Below are 15,353 nucleotides of genomic sequence, written 5' to 3'. Positions count from 1 at the left end.
TCCTTAAGGGTTCCTTCTATTTAAGGAGTATCCATAATCTCTGGGGTGCCAGTTGTGGTGGCACACACTTACATTCCCAGCACTTAGGAGGCTGAGGCAGGAAGATTATTGTAAGTTCTAAGCTAGCCTGGGCTGCATAGTAAGACCTATTCAACTACACAAACAGCAAACAAAAAGGACTATCTGGGACTGGACGTATTCAGTTGGTGGAGCATTTGCTTAATACACACACAGCCCTGGGTTTATATTGAGACCTGGAAAGACAAAGTCTGAATATCATCGTGCATATAAATGTCTTTTAAAGTTTTATATGCCAAACTGATGACTAGCCTTTTTTATTTTAATATTGTTTTATGAAAATTGAAATTTTAGAAAAATTACCAGTTTCTGCAAGTATTGTACATTAAAACCTAAAACAAACGTTTTTAGTGTGTGTTATGGGTGAGATGTGGGGGTGTTCTTCCTGAGCCATGTGGTATGTGTAGAGGAGGCCAGAGAATAACTTTAGGAGTCAGTTCTATTGAGATCTTGGGGACTAAACTCAGGTTGCTGGTGAGAACTTCGCCTCATCTCATCTGCCCAAGTTCTGTGTATTTAAAAGCATTAAAGGTTTTGCATCAGGGAGAGCAGTGCTGGAGAGATGTGGATATGTGCTTTATAGAGGTGCCTCTGAAAACCTAAAGAAGACAGAAACTGCTTGTCTTGCTTGTGTTTGGGGGTGGAGGAATGTAGAATATTTTATTTCTCACTGTAGTGTGTGAAACAGGTGTAACCTGATGTTTAAGGGATTAAATCATAGTCTACTCAGTTGAAAGTTCTTTTTTGTTTTAAAAATTAAGAATTCCTTTCTCCAAATATGTCAAGGCCTTCTGGATTCTGGCTTGGGAGCCAGGTCCTATGGTTTATCTCTTATCTTGCTCTTTCTCAGTGATCTCTTGAATCAGAATCTCTGTCCTTCTCTAAATATTGAATCAAACTAGATCATGGAATTGCTTGCATTTTAAATGAACACCCCCAATAACTGATGTTCAAAATAAAGCTTGAGTCTCTAGATCTGGAAGCAGCATAATTATTAACATTCAAATTAGAAATCAGTAGAACATGTGCTGTGTTCATTTGCTAGGTTCCCACGACCCTTCTTCCTAAAGTCATTGATCTGTTCACTTGGGTAGAACGTAAACACCAGATAACAGGCACTATGCCTGCCTCATTTACAATTATTTGCAGTAACTTACAAATAGTACATGTTTACTAAGTATTTGATGTTATAAAATGGAATTAATAATGTCTTTTTCTTTTGTTTTTGTTAGCAAGCAAGGACTTAGCACAGACATCTTACTTCATGGCAACCAACAGGTTTATATTTTTATTTTTTCTTCCTCTTCTGTGTTTGGGTTTGGAGTTGGGCTGGGCTTGTCACCTCTCGAGGGGTTTATAGGGTCACTTAGTGAACTAGAGCCAAAAGGCCATAGAAAAAGCCTTTGCTATGATGTATTTTAGACAGTGCTCTGGGAAATGGATTTTTATGCAGATTTTTTATGCCTTTTAATTTGCTAGGGTTTTGTACTTAGCATACAAAAATCTATGCCATTAACTTTGCTATAAAATGTCTGAAAACATTCCTATAATTTTGAGATTTGTTGATTTTCTTTTCGTTTGCCCAAGCAATGGGCACTTAGTCTACGAGGATTTTCAATATTTATATTTTTTAAAAGCTCTTAGTATAGAACTTGTTCTGCTAAATGACCTGCTTGTTCTTTTGTCTGATTCCCACGTTGTTTGTTCAATCATTCTTAGTCCAGGTGTGAGAAGGTCAGCTTTAGTAAGCCAGCACTGCATACATTGAGTGTGGTGGTCCAGTCTGAGACCCCACACTCAGGACACAGAGACAGGAGAAGGAGTGGTTGGAGGGCATCCTCTGTAGTAGAGCAGGCTCAGAACATTCTGCACTGTCTAATAAACACAAGCAGGTAGACAGACACATACAGACACACAAGGGAAGAGAAGCAATGAAACAAATTTAAAGTAAGAGTCAGACATTATGGTCCTACAGTACTGTAATTAAGAGATAAGATTGCTGTGTTTGAGACAGCCAAAGAATGAGACCTGTCTAGAACCCAGACGGAATCTAAAAAAAAAAAAAAAAAAAAAAGCCAATCAGGTGTGTTTGTATTTGAGAGATGCAATTTTTTTGGACAGAGTCTCATTGCTTAAGCCAGCCTTCAGCTTCCTCTTCCCGTGTCTTGGGATTATAGACATCTGCTACTATATTGGCTTTGGTGGGTTTTTTTTTTTCTTTTGGTTTTAGTTTGAGACAGACAGGATCACATTAAATCTTGGAATCTCTGGCAATCTTGGAATTTGCTATGTAGACTAGGCTGGCCTCAAACTCACAGAGACCCACTGGCCAGCCTTTGCCTCCCAAGTGCTAGAATCAAAGGGGTGTCTCACCAAGGCTGACTACCTAGCTCTTTTTTTTTTTCTTTTATTTTTTGTTTTTGTTTTCTGTTCACTAATCAGTGTGTGATACTAGGAAATTTAGAACTGTTGTTTACCTAAGGAGTATTTTAATAGAAAATCATATTGAGGTGCTGAAGAGATTAGTCCAGCAGCACACACCGCTCTTCCAGAGGACCTGTGTTAAGTTCGAAGCATGTGTTGTAGACCGTGCACCATCACCTGTCACTCCAGCTGTAGGCTCTAACACCTCAGGCCTCCCTGAACGTCCTCGCTTGTGCTTGTAGTCCAACAGACATGTACACATAATTGAAAGTAATCTTTAAAAAAAAAAGGAAAAGGAAAAGAAAGAAGAAAATCATGTTGAATGTTAAATCAGAGCACAGGATATTTCTTGCCCTTCTCGCTCTCCTGTGGTTTTTGTTTTTGGTTTTTTGGTTTTTTAAATAATGGAGAGTTTTAGTTTAGGGTTGAGAATTGGGCTCATGACACTCTCTGTTTCCTTCCCTTTGATGTCAGCCTGCATTTGACCACATTTAGCCTGCAGTACACACCTCCTGTGGTGGCCTGTGTCTGCATCCATCTGGCTTGCAAGTGGTCCAACTGGGAGATCCCAGTCTCAACTGACGGGAAGCACTGGTGGGAGTATGTTGACGCCACTGTGACCTTGGAACTTTTAGATGGTAAGTTTTAGTGTAAGGGACCTTGAAACGCACGTCTTGATTTGTCACATATCTGGCCAAACATGACTTAAACAGTGAGTTAGTTGAGGTTATTCTTGTTTGATTACATTCTTGTCTCTGAGCATTTCTTAAATGTTTCATTTGTAGAACTGACACATGAATTTCTACAGATTCTAGAGAAAACTCCAAGCAGGCTGAAACGTATTCGGAATTGGAGGGTAAGACTTAGTGCTGACAAACTTATTCTTTCTTTTAATTGCACTGGTGAATATACCAGAATTGGATGTGTGCACTGGGTTTGGAGTTTCCTTCTTACTTAACAGTAGGTTGTAACTTTATAGCATGAACATGAACTAACATTTCAGTCTTTAGAGGATAAGACTGTAGGAGCTATGTATGGATGGGATTATAAGGGTCAAATGTGATTTTCTCTTTGATATTAGCTACTTTAGAAATGTTTTAGGGCTGGTGAGATGACTTTTTGGTTTAGAACACTGGCTGTTCTTGCACAGGTCCTCAGTTTAATTCCTAGCACCCACATAGTGGCTCATGACTACCTATATCTGATGTCTCTCTGGGATATAGGTATACATGCAGATAGAGCACTCCTACATTTAAAAAACTAATTAATTAATTAAAAAAGAAAAACTTTTAAAAATATTTTATTTTCTTCTTTCATCCCTCCCCTCCTTCCTTCTTTTTAAAAAGGTTTCTCATTACAGCTTGGCATGGTGCTGCATGCCTTTAATACTAGCACTTGGGAGACAGAGACAAGATCTCTGAGCTGGATACCACCTGGGGCTACAGATACTTAGACCTGGGGCTGGGGAGAGGTTTATTATTTATTGTATATGTATATATGAGTGTTTGCCTACATTTATGTTCATGCAGTACCCATGGAGGCCAGAGGGGTTAGATCCTCTGGAACTGGAGTTTTACGTGGTTATGAGCAGCTATGGTTGCTGAGAACAGAACCCAGGTCCTCTGCAAACAGGAGCAGTTCCCTTAACTGCTGAGCCGTCTCTTCAGCCCAGGAGTTTTTTATTAAATGTGTTTCAGTCTGGAGTTGTACTGCAGATATTTTAGTCTTATGAATAATAGTCATTCCCTTTCCCATAGCATCAGATGATGAGCTTGGTACAAATAAGTACTCACACGCACAAGGCCCTTTAATCACCAGCGCCCAAAAAGAAGGAATAGAGCCTTCTCCCAGCCCTGTTGACACAAGGTCTCATGTAGCTCCAGCTGCCCTTGAGCCTTGCTGTTATAGAGGCTGACCTTGGGTTTCTGATCCTCTTGCCTCTGTCTCTATCATTTAAGTGCTGGGATTGCAATCATGTACCACCATGCATAGAAATTTCCCTTATAAATTCTCCTGAGTTCAGATTAATTCTCCTGAGTCTGGTGAATTATAGATAATTTTTGCCTCTGGAAGCTTAGAGTTAGAAGTAGGCTTAAGAGCATGTAGTTAATCTTTTATTTTCATACAAAACCTCATCACATTTTCTAGAATTTATTTAAAGGCCAACTGCAGCCCTAAGTAGTTATACTGAATATTTAAGTGGCTTTATTTTCCCTGGTGTGACAATGAATGTCTTTAAGTATTAAAGAGGTAGAGACAGGAGGATCTCTGAGTTTGAGACATGCCTGGTCTCAAAAACAAAAACAAAAACAAAGCCCACAACTCCAGTACACACACAGAACACAAAGCCATCAGAAAGTTCTCCTTGGCTGATGGTCCCATATACTGCCACTTAGTAAATTGTTGGAGTGAGATTGATTTGCTTCTTTCTAGGCATACCAGGCTGCCATGAAAACCAAACCAGAGGACCGGGGAGCAGACGAGAACACATCGGAGCAGACAATCCTCAACATGATTTCCCAGACCTCTTCAGACACGACAATTGCAGGTCTGATGAGCATGTCAACTGCGTCAGCGAGTGCAGTGCCTTCCCTGCCTACTTCTGAAGAGTCGTCCAGCAGTTTGACCAGTGTGGAGATGCTGCAAGGCGAGCGATGGCTGTCTTCCCAACCTCCCTTTAAACTAGAAGCTTCTCAGGGTCATCAGACTAGTGAGAATTTAGCACTTATTGGAGTTGATCATTCCTTGCAACATGATGGTTCGAATGCATTTGTTTCCCAGAAGCAGACTAGCAAGAGCGTGCCATCAGCTAAAGTTTCACTTAAAGAATACCGTGCAAAGCACGCGGAAGAGTTGGCTGCTCAGAAGAGGCAGCTGGAGAATATGGAGGCCAATGTGAAGTCACAGTATGCATACGCTGCCCAGAATCTCCTGTCTCACGACAGCCATTCTTCAGTTATTCTCAAAATGCCCATTGAGGGCTCGGAAAATCCTGAACGTCCTTTTCTAGATAAGGCTGACAAATCAGCTCTGAAAATGAGACTCCCAGTGGCTAGTGGAGATAAAGCAGCTTCTTCAAAACCAGAGGAGATAAAAATGCGCATTAAAGTGCACTCTGCAGGTGAGAAGCACAATTCTGTAGAAGACAGTGTCGCCAAGAGCCGGGAGCACAAAGAGAAGCAGAGGACTCACCCGTCTAACCACCACCACCACCACAACCATCACTCACACAAACATGCTCACTTCCAGCTGCCGGTCGGCCCTGGGGGCAAGCGTCCAAGTGACCCAAAGCACGGCAGCCAGACAGGTGCCTCAGCACACAAACCCTACAGCCTGTCTGCTGCTCTGTCTTCTTCCGGCTCTGCGCGTAAACGGGGTCCCCCGGAAGAGACGGGGGCTGCAGTGTTTGATCATCCAGCCAAGATTGCCAAGAGTACTAAATCTTCATCCTTGAATTTCCCCTTCCCCCCTCTTCCTACAATGCCCCAGTTGCCTGGGCATAGCTCAGACACAAGTGGCCTGCCCTTTTCACAGCCTAGCTGTAAAACTCGAGTTCCTCATGTGAAACTGGACAAAGGCCCTCCTGGGGCTAATGGTCACAGCACCGCTCAATCCATAGATTATCAAGACACTGTGAATATGCTCCACTCCCTGCTTAGTGCCCAAGGGGTCCAGCCCACTCCGCCCCCTGCATTTGAATTTGTTCATTCTTATGGTGAATACATGAATCCGAGAGCTAGTGGCATCTCTTCCAGATCTGGCAATACAGACAAACCTCGGCCACCACCACTCCCATCAGAACCCCCTCCACCACTTCCACCTCTTCCTAAGTGAAAAAAAGAAAAAAAGAAAAAAAAAAAAAGGCAAAAACTTCAAAAACAAAAAACACTTTTTTTTTTAATTTGTTTTGTTTTGACTACTGATACTAGACTACGAAATTTACATCCCTTATGAAATGTCACCTTAGGAATAAATTGCTATTGAGACAGGTGGGAGGGTGTTGGAGGGCCTCGGTGATTCTATCTGCTGCCTCATACATCTGTAGTCTGTCCTGGTATTAGAGGTGGGATTCTGCTGAAGCTGTGAAGGATTAGGAACACTCTCTATTCTTGGCCTCTCCTCATCCTAATGAGGTTGATTGGAGTAGTTCTCTTCCCTCTTCTTGCCAGAACTGAACCCTGGAGGGCATAGCAAGCAAGCGGTTGTGGATTCTTTTGGTGTTTAACATATCAGAAGAGAGGAAGTATTTAAACGTCAAATCTTTAAGAGACTTTTAAAAAATAATTTAAAGAAAGTAAGTTATCTGTTTAGTTTTTTTTTTTTTTATAATTGGGAATGGGAAAGGTATTTTGCTGTGTGAATGAGGAACATAGCAATGACTGGTGGGCGGGAGGGGGTTGGAGGGTGGGAATGTGCGGGGGAGGGGGTAGGCTCTTGGCCAACAGTGAAATAGGCTCAGGCCACTTGAAGTATTAAGAACTTGTGTGTGTGTGTGTGTGTGTGTGTGTGTGTGTACGTGTACACATGCGGGAGAGCATGTATGTGTTTAAAATCATGTTACCTTTTCCCTCCCACTCATAACTGTTTTGGTATCTCAGCATTCTACGAGAGAGCACAGTTGGCCTTGAAGCTATGAAGAGGCATGATTGACAGTGTGAGTCCCTCCCTTCACCACAGGCTAATGTAATAGAGTAGCAGCCCTCTAGCTTCTAGTTGGGTAGTTGTGGCCAATGACCATCCTGGGAACTTCCTGTTACTCCTTTTTGTGTTTTCAATGCAGAATGGAGGTAGGCTTGTGTCAGAAGCCCATAAAGCAAGGCCGGCCTCTCCCCTTCAGAATTGGGCCTTTTCAGGTTGGGCTTTGAGAAAGCTCAGGTCTCTGAAGGGAAGAAGGGTGTGCTTTGCGTGTCCTGTCTGAAAAGACCAGACCATGTGTGATAATAGGATTGGGAGAAGCCAAGGAGTTGATACTAAAGACAATGAAATTGTGATTTGGGATTCTGAAGACTTTGTGTTTAAGTTACATTATGAATGTAAGACTTTCTTTTATCTGTTTATCTAATGGGAAACAACTGCATACTTGCAGTTTATAGCCTGTTTGACTTCAGAGACAAATTTGATGTAACAGCATTGGTGTAATGAGTGAGTAAGCGGAGCCAACAGACACTGTTGTGTTTAGATTATTTCTTAGTGGGTGGCTTTTGATTCCAGACAGAGATTCTTAAAAAAAAGTGGATCAGGAATCCTGTTATAGGGCTTGATTGTTCCAGACATTAGAAGTAAATATTTCTGATGAAGGAAATCTTGAAAAAATACTGACTAGATAAAAATTGTAAGCCAAGCTGTCTAACTGAAAAATGCTACCTAGCCACAGATCATTGCTGTTAATTTGGTTCATTGCATGAGTGTGTGTGTGTGTGTGTGTATGTGTGCATATATATACATACATATATGTGTGTGTGTATACATGTATATATACACACATATATGTGTGTACACACACAAGTGTATGTGTGGGTTTTTTGGGGGCTGTGGATAAGGTGGTGCTATGAAAATAATTTGTCTCTTGTTTTAATTAATGAAGCTTCTGTCATGCAAAGTAGTCTTTATGGGGGAGTCAGATTCTTTCCATTGAAAGACATAGGGAAACAGAAGTTGTACGGTGCTGCTTGCCAAGAACAGACTAGGAAAACACTGAGGCAGTTACTATTGCTGATATACTGGCCCACTAGAGGAAGGAATGTATAGGAAGGAGTATATCTTAGGGTGACTGTGGTTCTTAACCTGCATGTTTGAATTGTCTGGAGTGCCTGCCATTGCTGTGCAAAACAAGGAGCTCCTTGCTGATAAACGAGTGATATTTCTTGGTGTGTAACTTTTAAAGTAACATTTTCTTTCTCGGTATTTCCCGTGTTGTGCAAGATAGATGTGTCATCATGATTACTAAATTTAGGCTTGGTATTTGTTTAGATTTTGTTTTCCATCCTGACCTTCCCAAACGGGAATGTGTCCTTTAGTTTGGATCTTTGACTGGAATTGATGATTTGATTTGGGAACACAGCTGTTTCTTTAATTACTCTCATTAATGTCACATGCAGTCCCTTGCCACAGAGGCTGTCATATTTGCTGTCATAGCATCTCTTCACAGTAATAATGTAGTTACGTTTCTTAGAACTCTGTCTGTAGTGGACTAGGAATAACTGCTTACTAGAGCCTAAAGAGCTACTTCATCTGTAGTCTGGTCTCTACTGTAGCTCACACTGAGTTTGGTTAGTTTAGAGACTTTACTGTATTAGTTCTCCTGGTACTGTCTGTAGATAGATGCAGTGTCTGCTTCTACATCTGTGCATAGATCCTGAACCTCCCTCATGGGCTCTGCATGAACTGCTGCATTGCATTATTTTGGGGTAGCGGATACATCTGCCAGCTAGCATGCATATTGTCCAGTTTCTGTATAAATAAGGCTTCTAGGCCATGTGTGTCTCCTACCTTCATACCTTCAAAGGGTGAGAAGTAGTATTTGTATATCTAAAGTCAGCCGTGTAAACATGGCTCTTTGTTTTTTCTTTTAATCTAAGTCAAGAAGAAATGAGAGTGGTAAGCAGGCTTGGAGCCTTAACTTCTGTAAATTTCATTCCTAAGAGTTTGCTTGACTTTTACTTTGGCAGAAATAAATACCTGTGGATTGTCTTTAGGGCTTTTAGTCATATACCTGTGTTATTGGCTAAACTCTGGTGAATCATTAACCTAAAACCAGTGTGGTCTTCTGAAGTATCCAGTTAATGCCTTTTTGGTTTAGAAAATACCTAAATATTAGTCTACTTTTCTCATTCATGAATCATTGTGTTTTTGTATCTGAGACTCGGCATCTTTTCCTTCTTGTAAATGATTTTAGTGTTTTGGTTTAGTGTATCCTACATATTTCTAATATTATTAGGTTCACCAGTGGTGATAGAAAAATTGAGTATCTCCAATTGCAAACAGCAGTAGATTTGAGTATTGAAACACAATCATGGTAACATCACTGCTGGGGTCCTGAAGCCTTTGCAGCGTGATTCACCTCACCTCGCACCGTGCTTCTAGACAAAGGCAGTTGGAGGGGTCCTACCTATCCTAGTATGGTTGGAATCTAAATATATGTGTTTCCATTATTTTGGGAACTAATTATTTTTTTAAAGATTTTTTTCTTTTGTTGATGAGTTATTTTGATACTCATGCTAGGAAAAGGGAGAAACAAAACCATCTTGAGATTGGAATGCCTATTTTATTCTCCTGAGTTTGGGAGAACTTAAGCAGTCTATGCAACCCATCAGATAGTGAGAGATAGCTTTCTGCCATTCCACTGAGCTCAGTGACTCTCATACATCCTCAAATTTCTTGGCGCTGATTGAGGTTTGGACTTGATGCTTAGGAAGCAATTCTCGCTGCACCACACTGTCCTTTCTTACTTACCCGAAGTGGATGGAAGCTTGAAAGAAGCATGGTACTGTGATCTTACCTGATGGAGTGGTCTAAATTCACAATTGTTTCCTAAGTGGTTGAGTTCTCCGTTTTAGTATTCTAAAGTTGATAATATGAACTTGGCAATGGAAAGGGGAAGGAAAAGAATGTTGAATAAAAATCAGTGTCCACTCTTTCCCTTTATGAGTGTGTATTCCTGTTGTATGAGGAGAAACTCATGGGGTTTGTGTTGCCATGTGAATGTCGAGAGGGATGCTTGACAGCATGTTCATTGAAGCCAGAGCAAGTATGTCTGCCGTCTGGTAATCTGGAAATGCCAGTGAATGCTGAGAAAGTGATTAGCTGATGGCCATAGTGAAATCACTTACAAAGCAGAAGGAGCAGAAGGGCTGTCTGGCCTAAGAACCCAAGAAAACAGTGCAGCAGCCGCATGTAGGTGTGATTTAGGGTTCTGAACTGGAACTGATCTGTATCGCCTGACTTTCCACACGTAAAACTGTCCATTTTCTTATCAGACCAAAGAACAAAAAAAAAAAAAAGAAAAAAAAAAAAGAAAGAAAAAGAAAAGAAAGAAAAAGCAAAGTAACACACCTTTACTGGTTTATGTCACTCAGGTACAATTTGTGTGGTGAGGTTTTGTTTTTTTGTTTTTGTTTTTTTGTCTGATTTTTGTACTGCTCAGCAAATTATTCTGCTGTTGCCTCTGTCCTCTGTGGGGCACCTCAGTTTTGGGTGCTATTCCTGGGATCTCTACTGCTGTTAGGTGAATGACCATAGGATGGAAGTGACCATTATCATAAGGGCTCTTTGTAAAAAACCTTAAAAACTCAAAAAAATTTTAAAGAAGGATATTGTATACATTTTATAGTCTGGCTATCAGTTTGATATCTTGCTGTCAAGTATGTTTCTCAATCTGTATTTATCCATCCCATCAATAAACGTTAATGATAAAACACCCGATCGTTGTTTGTATGTTCCATGTCTTTAAACTAGTCTTTAGTATTTTGTTGAATCATTACCACTCTGCTTTGGTTTAATAGTATTATGTTCCTATCACACAGTATCCTATGGATATTAAGTCCGTTGGAAAGATCTCAGATTTAACTTTAACAGTGAACCTGGTGAAGGAACCTGTTGTAGACAGAGGGAGGAAACTCCTCTGCTGTACTGTTATCTGAATGCTGGGAAGAGGGTTAAAAAACATCTTTAATATATAGCAACACTAAACCACTCACTTAGTAAGCACCCAGACACAGCTGAACTGTTATCTTTGGTAAACACTATGTTTTTATTCAAGACAGAGTTTCACTGTGTAGCCCATCTGGGCTCAGACTGCTACATTCTCTTGCTACATCCAAGATCTTGAGTTATGAGATACATTGCTGGCATGGGCTACCATGCCTAGCAGGAATGTATTTTTGAGGAAAAGTTACATCTCTTGCTAAAGTGGAAAAGCTGTGAATTCTACATAGGGTAGATCTTATACAAAGGAAAAGAACCTCTATGCACAAATACTTCAAACTTCAGGATTACCAGTATAAAAACATTAAAAGGAGGGCTAGAGGGCTGGAGAGATGGCTCAGCAGTTAAGAGAGCTGACTGCTCTGCCAGAGGTCCTGAGTTCAATTCCCAGCAACCACATGGTGGCTCACAACCATCTGTAATGGGGTCCGATGCCCTCTTCTGGTGTGTCTGAAGACAGCAACAGTGTAGTCACATAAGTAATTCTTTTAAAAAGAAAAAAAGGTCCAGAGCAGTGGCTCGGTGGGTAAAGGCATCCAGTGCCAACCTCAATCCCTGGCATCCACGTGGTAGGAGAGAACTAACTCACTGGTTTCACTCTTCAATCTCCATATATGCTTCCTCATACCCAAATCAATATAATAAAAACTAAGCAGAAAAGAGACTTAAAAATGATTTATTTTTGTTTCGTTTCATGTGTGTTGGTGTTTTATCTGCATGTGTCTGTAAGGGTATCAGATCCCCTAAACCTGGAGTTAGAGCTGTGAGCGTACATGTAAGTGCTGATAATTGAACCTAAGTACTCTGGAAGAGCAGCCAGTGCTTTTGTTTGTTTTTGTTTTCGAGACAGGGTTTCTCTGTGTAGCTCTGGCTGTCCTGGAACTCACTCTGTAGACCAGGCTGGCCTTGAATTCAGAAATCTGCCTGCCTCTGCCTCCCAAGTGCTGGGATTAAAGGCGTGCACCACTACTGCCCAGCGCAGCCAGTGCTTTTAAGGGCTGAACCATCTCTCCAGCCCTATGGGCAAAGAACACATACTGGAAAAAAAAATGAGTTTTGGTCTTTTTCTATTTTGAGGGCAGTCTCACTGAATGGGACTAGTTATAGCTCTAACTGAAGACGGGCTCAAACTCAGCTCCTGCCTGAGCCTTCAGCCTATCAATGTGACAGGTGGCTACTGCATTTGATTTTTTTTTTTTTTTTTGGTAATTCATGTGTTCCAAGTGTTTCATCTGCACATATCTCTGTGTATTGTGTGTGCCTCTGTCCTCCAGGCCAGAAGCTCTTCTGGGAGTGGAGTTTGCTGGATGTGAGCTGCCTCAGTCCTTTTAAAGCATTGTCACTTTTTGCAAAGGTGCAGAAGACCTGGCTTTAGTAGTTAGGGCACTGGGAAGTTTCCAGCAACAGAATTTTCACCCAGTTTAGGTTATAAAATGTTCCTTTGGGGTGCTATGTGGAATAGATTCAAGGGTAAAGGTTCTCAATAGAGACACGGGTGTCTCCAAAAAATTTCACAAGTGCTGAAGGTAATGAGAATTGTAATATATCTTGGAGATAGAGGCAGTGGGATTTGCTTTAAGGTAGAAGGCAGGTCAAGGATGACTTCATGTTTGACCTGACCAACTGGAAAGATAGATTTACTGTGTATGGCAACAGGAGGAACAGGAAAATGGCCTTAATATTAAATCTCAAGTTTATGTAGACCTTTCATGGTTAGCACTACTTGAGATGGCTATAGAGTATCATCCAAGCAAGATCCAGGATAGTAGTGCTGCCTACTTGGGAGTCAGAATTTTCTGAATGGAATAGAACGTTGAGATAACCAAGAGAGACAGTAGAAAAGGTAGAGTTCAGAACTTGGGGTTGGGGGGAAAATGAACAAGAGACTCAAATGACACCAGGAATGGGTGACTGAGGAAAATGGTGAATAAAGAGTATAGAGATGGAGAAAAATGTTTTTAAGAGAGAAGGCTCAGTGCTGGCATGCAAGCACGAGACCCCGAGGTCTGATCTGCACCCATGTAGAGGTGGGGTATGGCACCTGTAACTCCAGTGCTGGAGTGGAGGGGAGCTGGAGACAGGCAGGTCCTGGAAGCTTGCTGGTTAGCTAGCTAGACTGCAAGTTCCAGAAACAGCAAGAGAATACCTGTGAAAGTGCCCACACATATGCACAAGTTGCTGGACATATACACAAGTATATGGGAAGCTGAGGCAGAAGGATCACCATTGCTTTGAGGCCAGTCTGGGTTACAGAGAGACTGTCGCTCTAGGCAGGAAAGAGATTCAGTGTGTTAGATATTATAACATAGTCTTATAAGATGAAGCCTAGAAGCTTCATTTGAATTAACAAAGTGGAAAAAAAAAAAGTCATCTGTAAGCTTGAGTGTCAGTTTGCCATGGAGAAAATCCTAACCAGAGAAAATTCAAGAGAGTAAGAGATCTGGGAATGACAACACAGATGTAACTCCAGCACTAAAAAAGCTGAGGCAGGAGAGTAGCTATTTGAGGCAAGACTGAGCTGTATAAGGAGATCATAGCTTAGGTACAGCAATGGGAACAGGAGAAGGAGCAAGGTAAACATTTTTGTTTTTTGTTTTTGGTTTTTCGAGACAGGGTTTCTCTGTGTAGTCCTGGCTGTCCTGGAACTCACTCTGTAGACCAGGCTGGTCTGGAACTCAGAAGTCCGCCTGCCTCTGCCTCCCAAGTGCTGGGATTAAAGGCGTTCAGAGGTTTTAGTTCATTATTGTCACGGTGTGAAGCATGATGGCATGTGGGCCAACATGATGGTGGAAAAAGATCTGAGAGTTCTACATCTGGATCTGAAGGCAGCCCAACAAGACTGAGACACACTGGGCATAGTCTGAGCATAGAGTTGGGCGTTGGTGGTGCACACCTTTAATCCCAGCACTTGCACTTGGGAGGCAGAGGCAGGCGGATTTCTGAGTTCGAGGCCAGCCTGGTCTACAGAGTGAGTTCCAGGACAGCCAGGGCTACATAGAGAAACCCTTGTCTCGGAAAAAAAAAAAAAATCTGAGCATAGGAGACCTCAAAGTCCACCCGACAGTGATACACCTCCTCCAATAAGGCTATACCTAATAGTGCCATTTCCAATGGGCCAAGCATTTAAGCACCTCGGTCTATGGGGGCCATACCTAGGTAAGTCCCCCTCCCCCAGTATGTTTTTGGAAGATTCAGAAAACACACATGGAGTGATGTCCTTGAGTAGGTGACATGGAATTGAGTGCACAAATGGAGGATTTTTACATCCAATGGGACCAAGGCCAGTTAAATCACAATGGTCCGAAGGAAAAAAATGAAAAAGACTATAAATGGCAGGCTGGCAGTGAATGTGATGAGCTCATGCAGTTCAAAGGAAGGGACCAGGCTTGAAGTTTACATCTGGGAGATACCAGCCTGGGGCTGCAAAAGGGGAGAGTGGAATACTCAGAATGTAGAGACAGGGGGCTCAGAGGGGAACAATGCAAGCTGTGGGGAGCTGAGTTCCAGTCCAGAAAAAGGCCAGGTGTGGCTGCCTGTGCCTGCACCTCCAGCGCTGTGGGGGTGGGGCGAGGGCAGAGACAGAGAGGTATTACTCAAAGGTTTGAGAGCTCTAGCAGCCAAGCCTCATGAAGACCTGATTCATTCTCACACCCTCATATCACACGGTAGAACTGAGTTCTCAAAATTGTTCTCTGAATTACACACATGACTTTCTCCGGTAGACAAACAAGCAAATAATTTTTTGTTTTACTTCATTTATTTATTTATTTTGGTTTTTCAAGACAGGGTTTCTCTGTGTAGCCCTGGCTGTCCTGGAACTCACTCTGTAGACCAGGCTGGCCTCGAACTCAGAAATCTGCCTGCCTCTGCCTCCCAAGTGCTGGGATTAAAGGCGTGCGCCACCGCTGCCTGGCTAACTTTCCATTTTTTTAATGAGGAAAAATAGTTCCTTTTAAAAAGATTTATTTACTTATTTCTTTATATATTTCATGTATAGGAATCAGATCGTATTACAGATGCTTGTGAGCCACCAGGTGGGTGCTGGGAATTGAACTCAGGTTCTCTAGGAAGAACAACCAGTGCTCTTAACCGCTGAGCTATCTCTCTAGTCCCCAAATAATATTTTAAAAATGGTGCACTGTTTGGTT

At 41.8% G+C, this 15,353-nt stretch overlaps 1 protein-coding gene across 1 annotated transcript in view; it reads left to right on the top strand.

The window, feature by feature from the left end:
- The window catches only part of Ccnt1 (cyclin T1), a 29,661-nt gene extending 18,740 nt beyond the window's left edge, over positions 1-10,921 (top strand). Inside the window, exons 6-10 of the mRNA XM_076912032.1 lie at positions 1,311-1,356; positions 2,977-3,140; positions 3,288-3,358; positions 4,936-6,796; positions 7,101-10,921. Coding sequence (XP_076768147.1) covers positions 1,311-1,356; positions 2,977-3,140; positions 3,288-3,358; positions 4,936-6,336 — 1,682 coding nt within the window. The 3' untranslated portion in view covers positions 6,337-6,796; positions 7,101-10,921. The remainder of the gene's footprint in view (positions 1-1,310; positions 1,357-2,976; positions 3,141-3,287; positions 3,359-4,935; positions 6,797-7,100) is intronic.
- Positions 10,922-15,353: the final 4,432 nt, after the last annotated feature.

Source organism: Arvicanthis niloticus, chromosome 13 (assembly GCF_011762505.2).
Source record: "Arvicanthis niloticus isolate mArvNil1 chromosome 13, mArvNil1.pat.X, whole genome shotgun sequence".
In the NCBI taxonomy this organism is placed as follows: Eukaryota; Metazoa; Chordata; class Mammalia; order Rodentia; family Muridae; genus Arvicanthis; species Arvicanthis niloticus.
The sequence above is the reverse complement of the archived record's forward strand: the minus strand, read 5'-3'. Positions and strand labels throughout refer to the sequence as shown.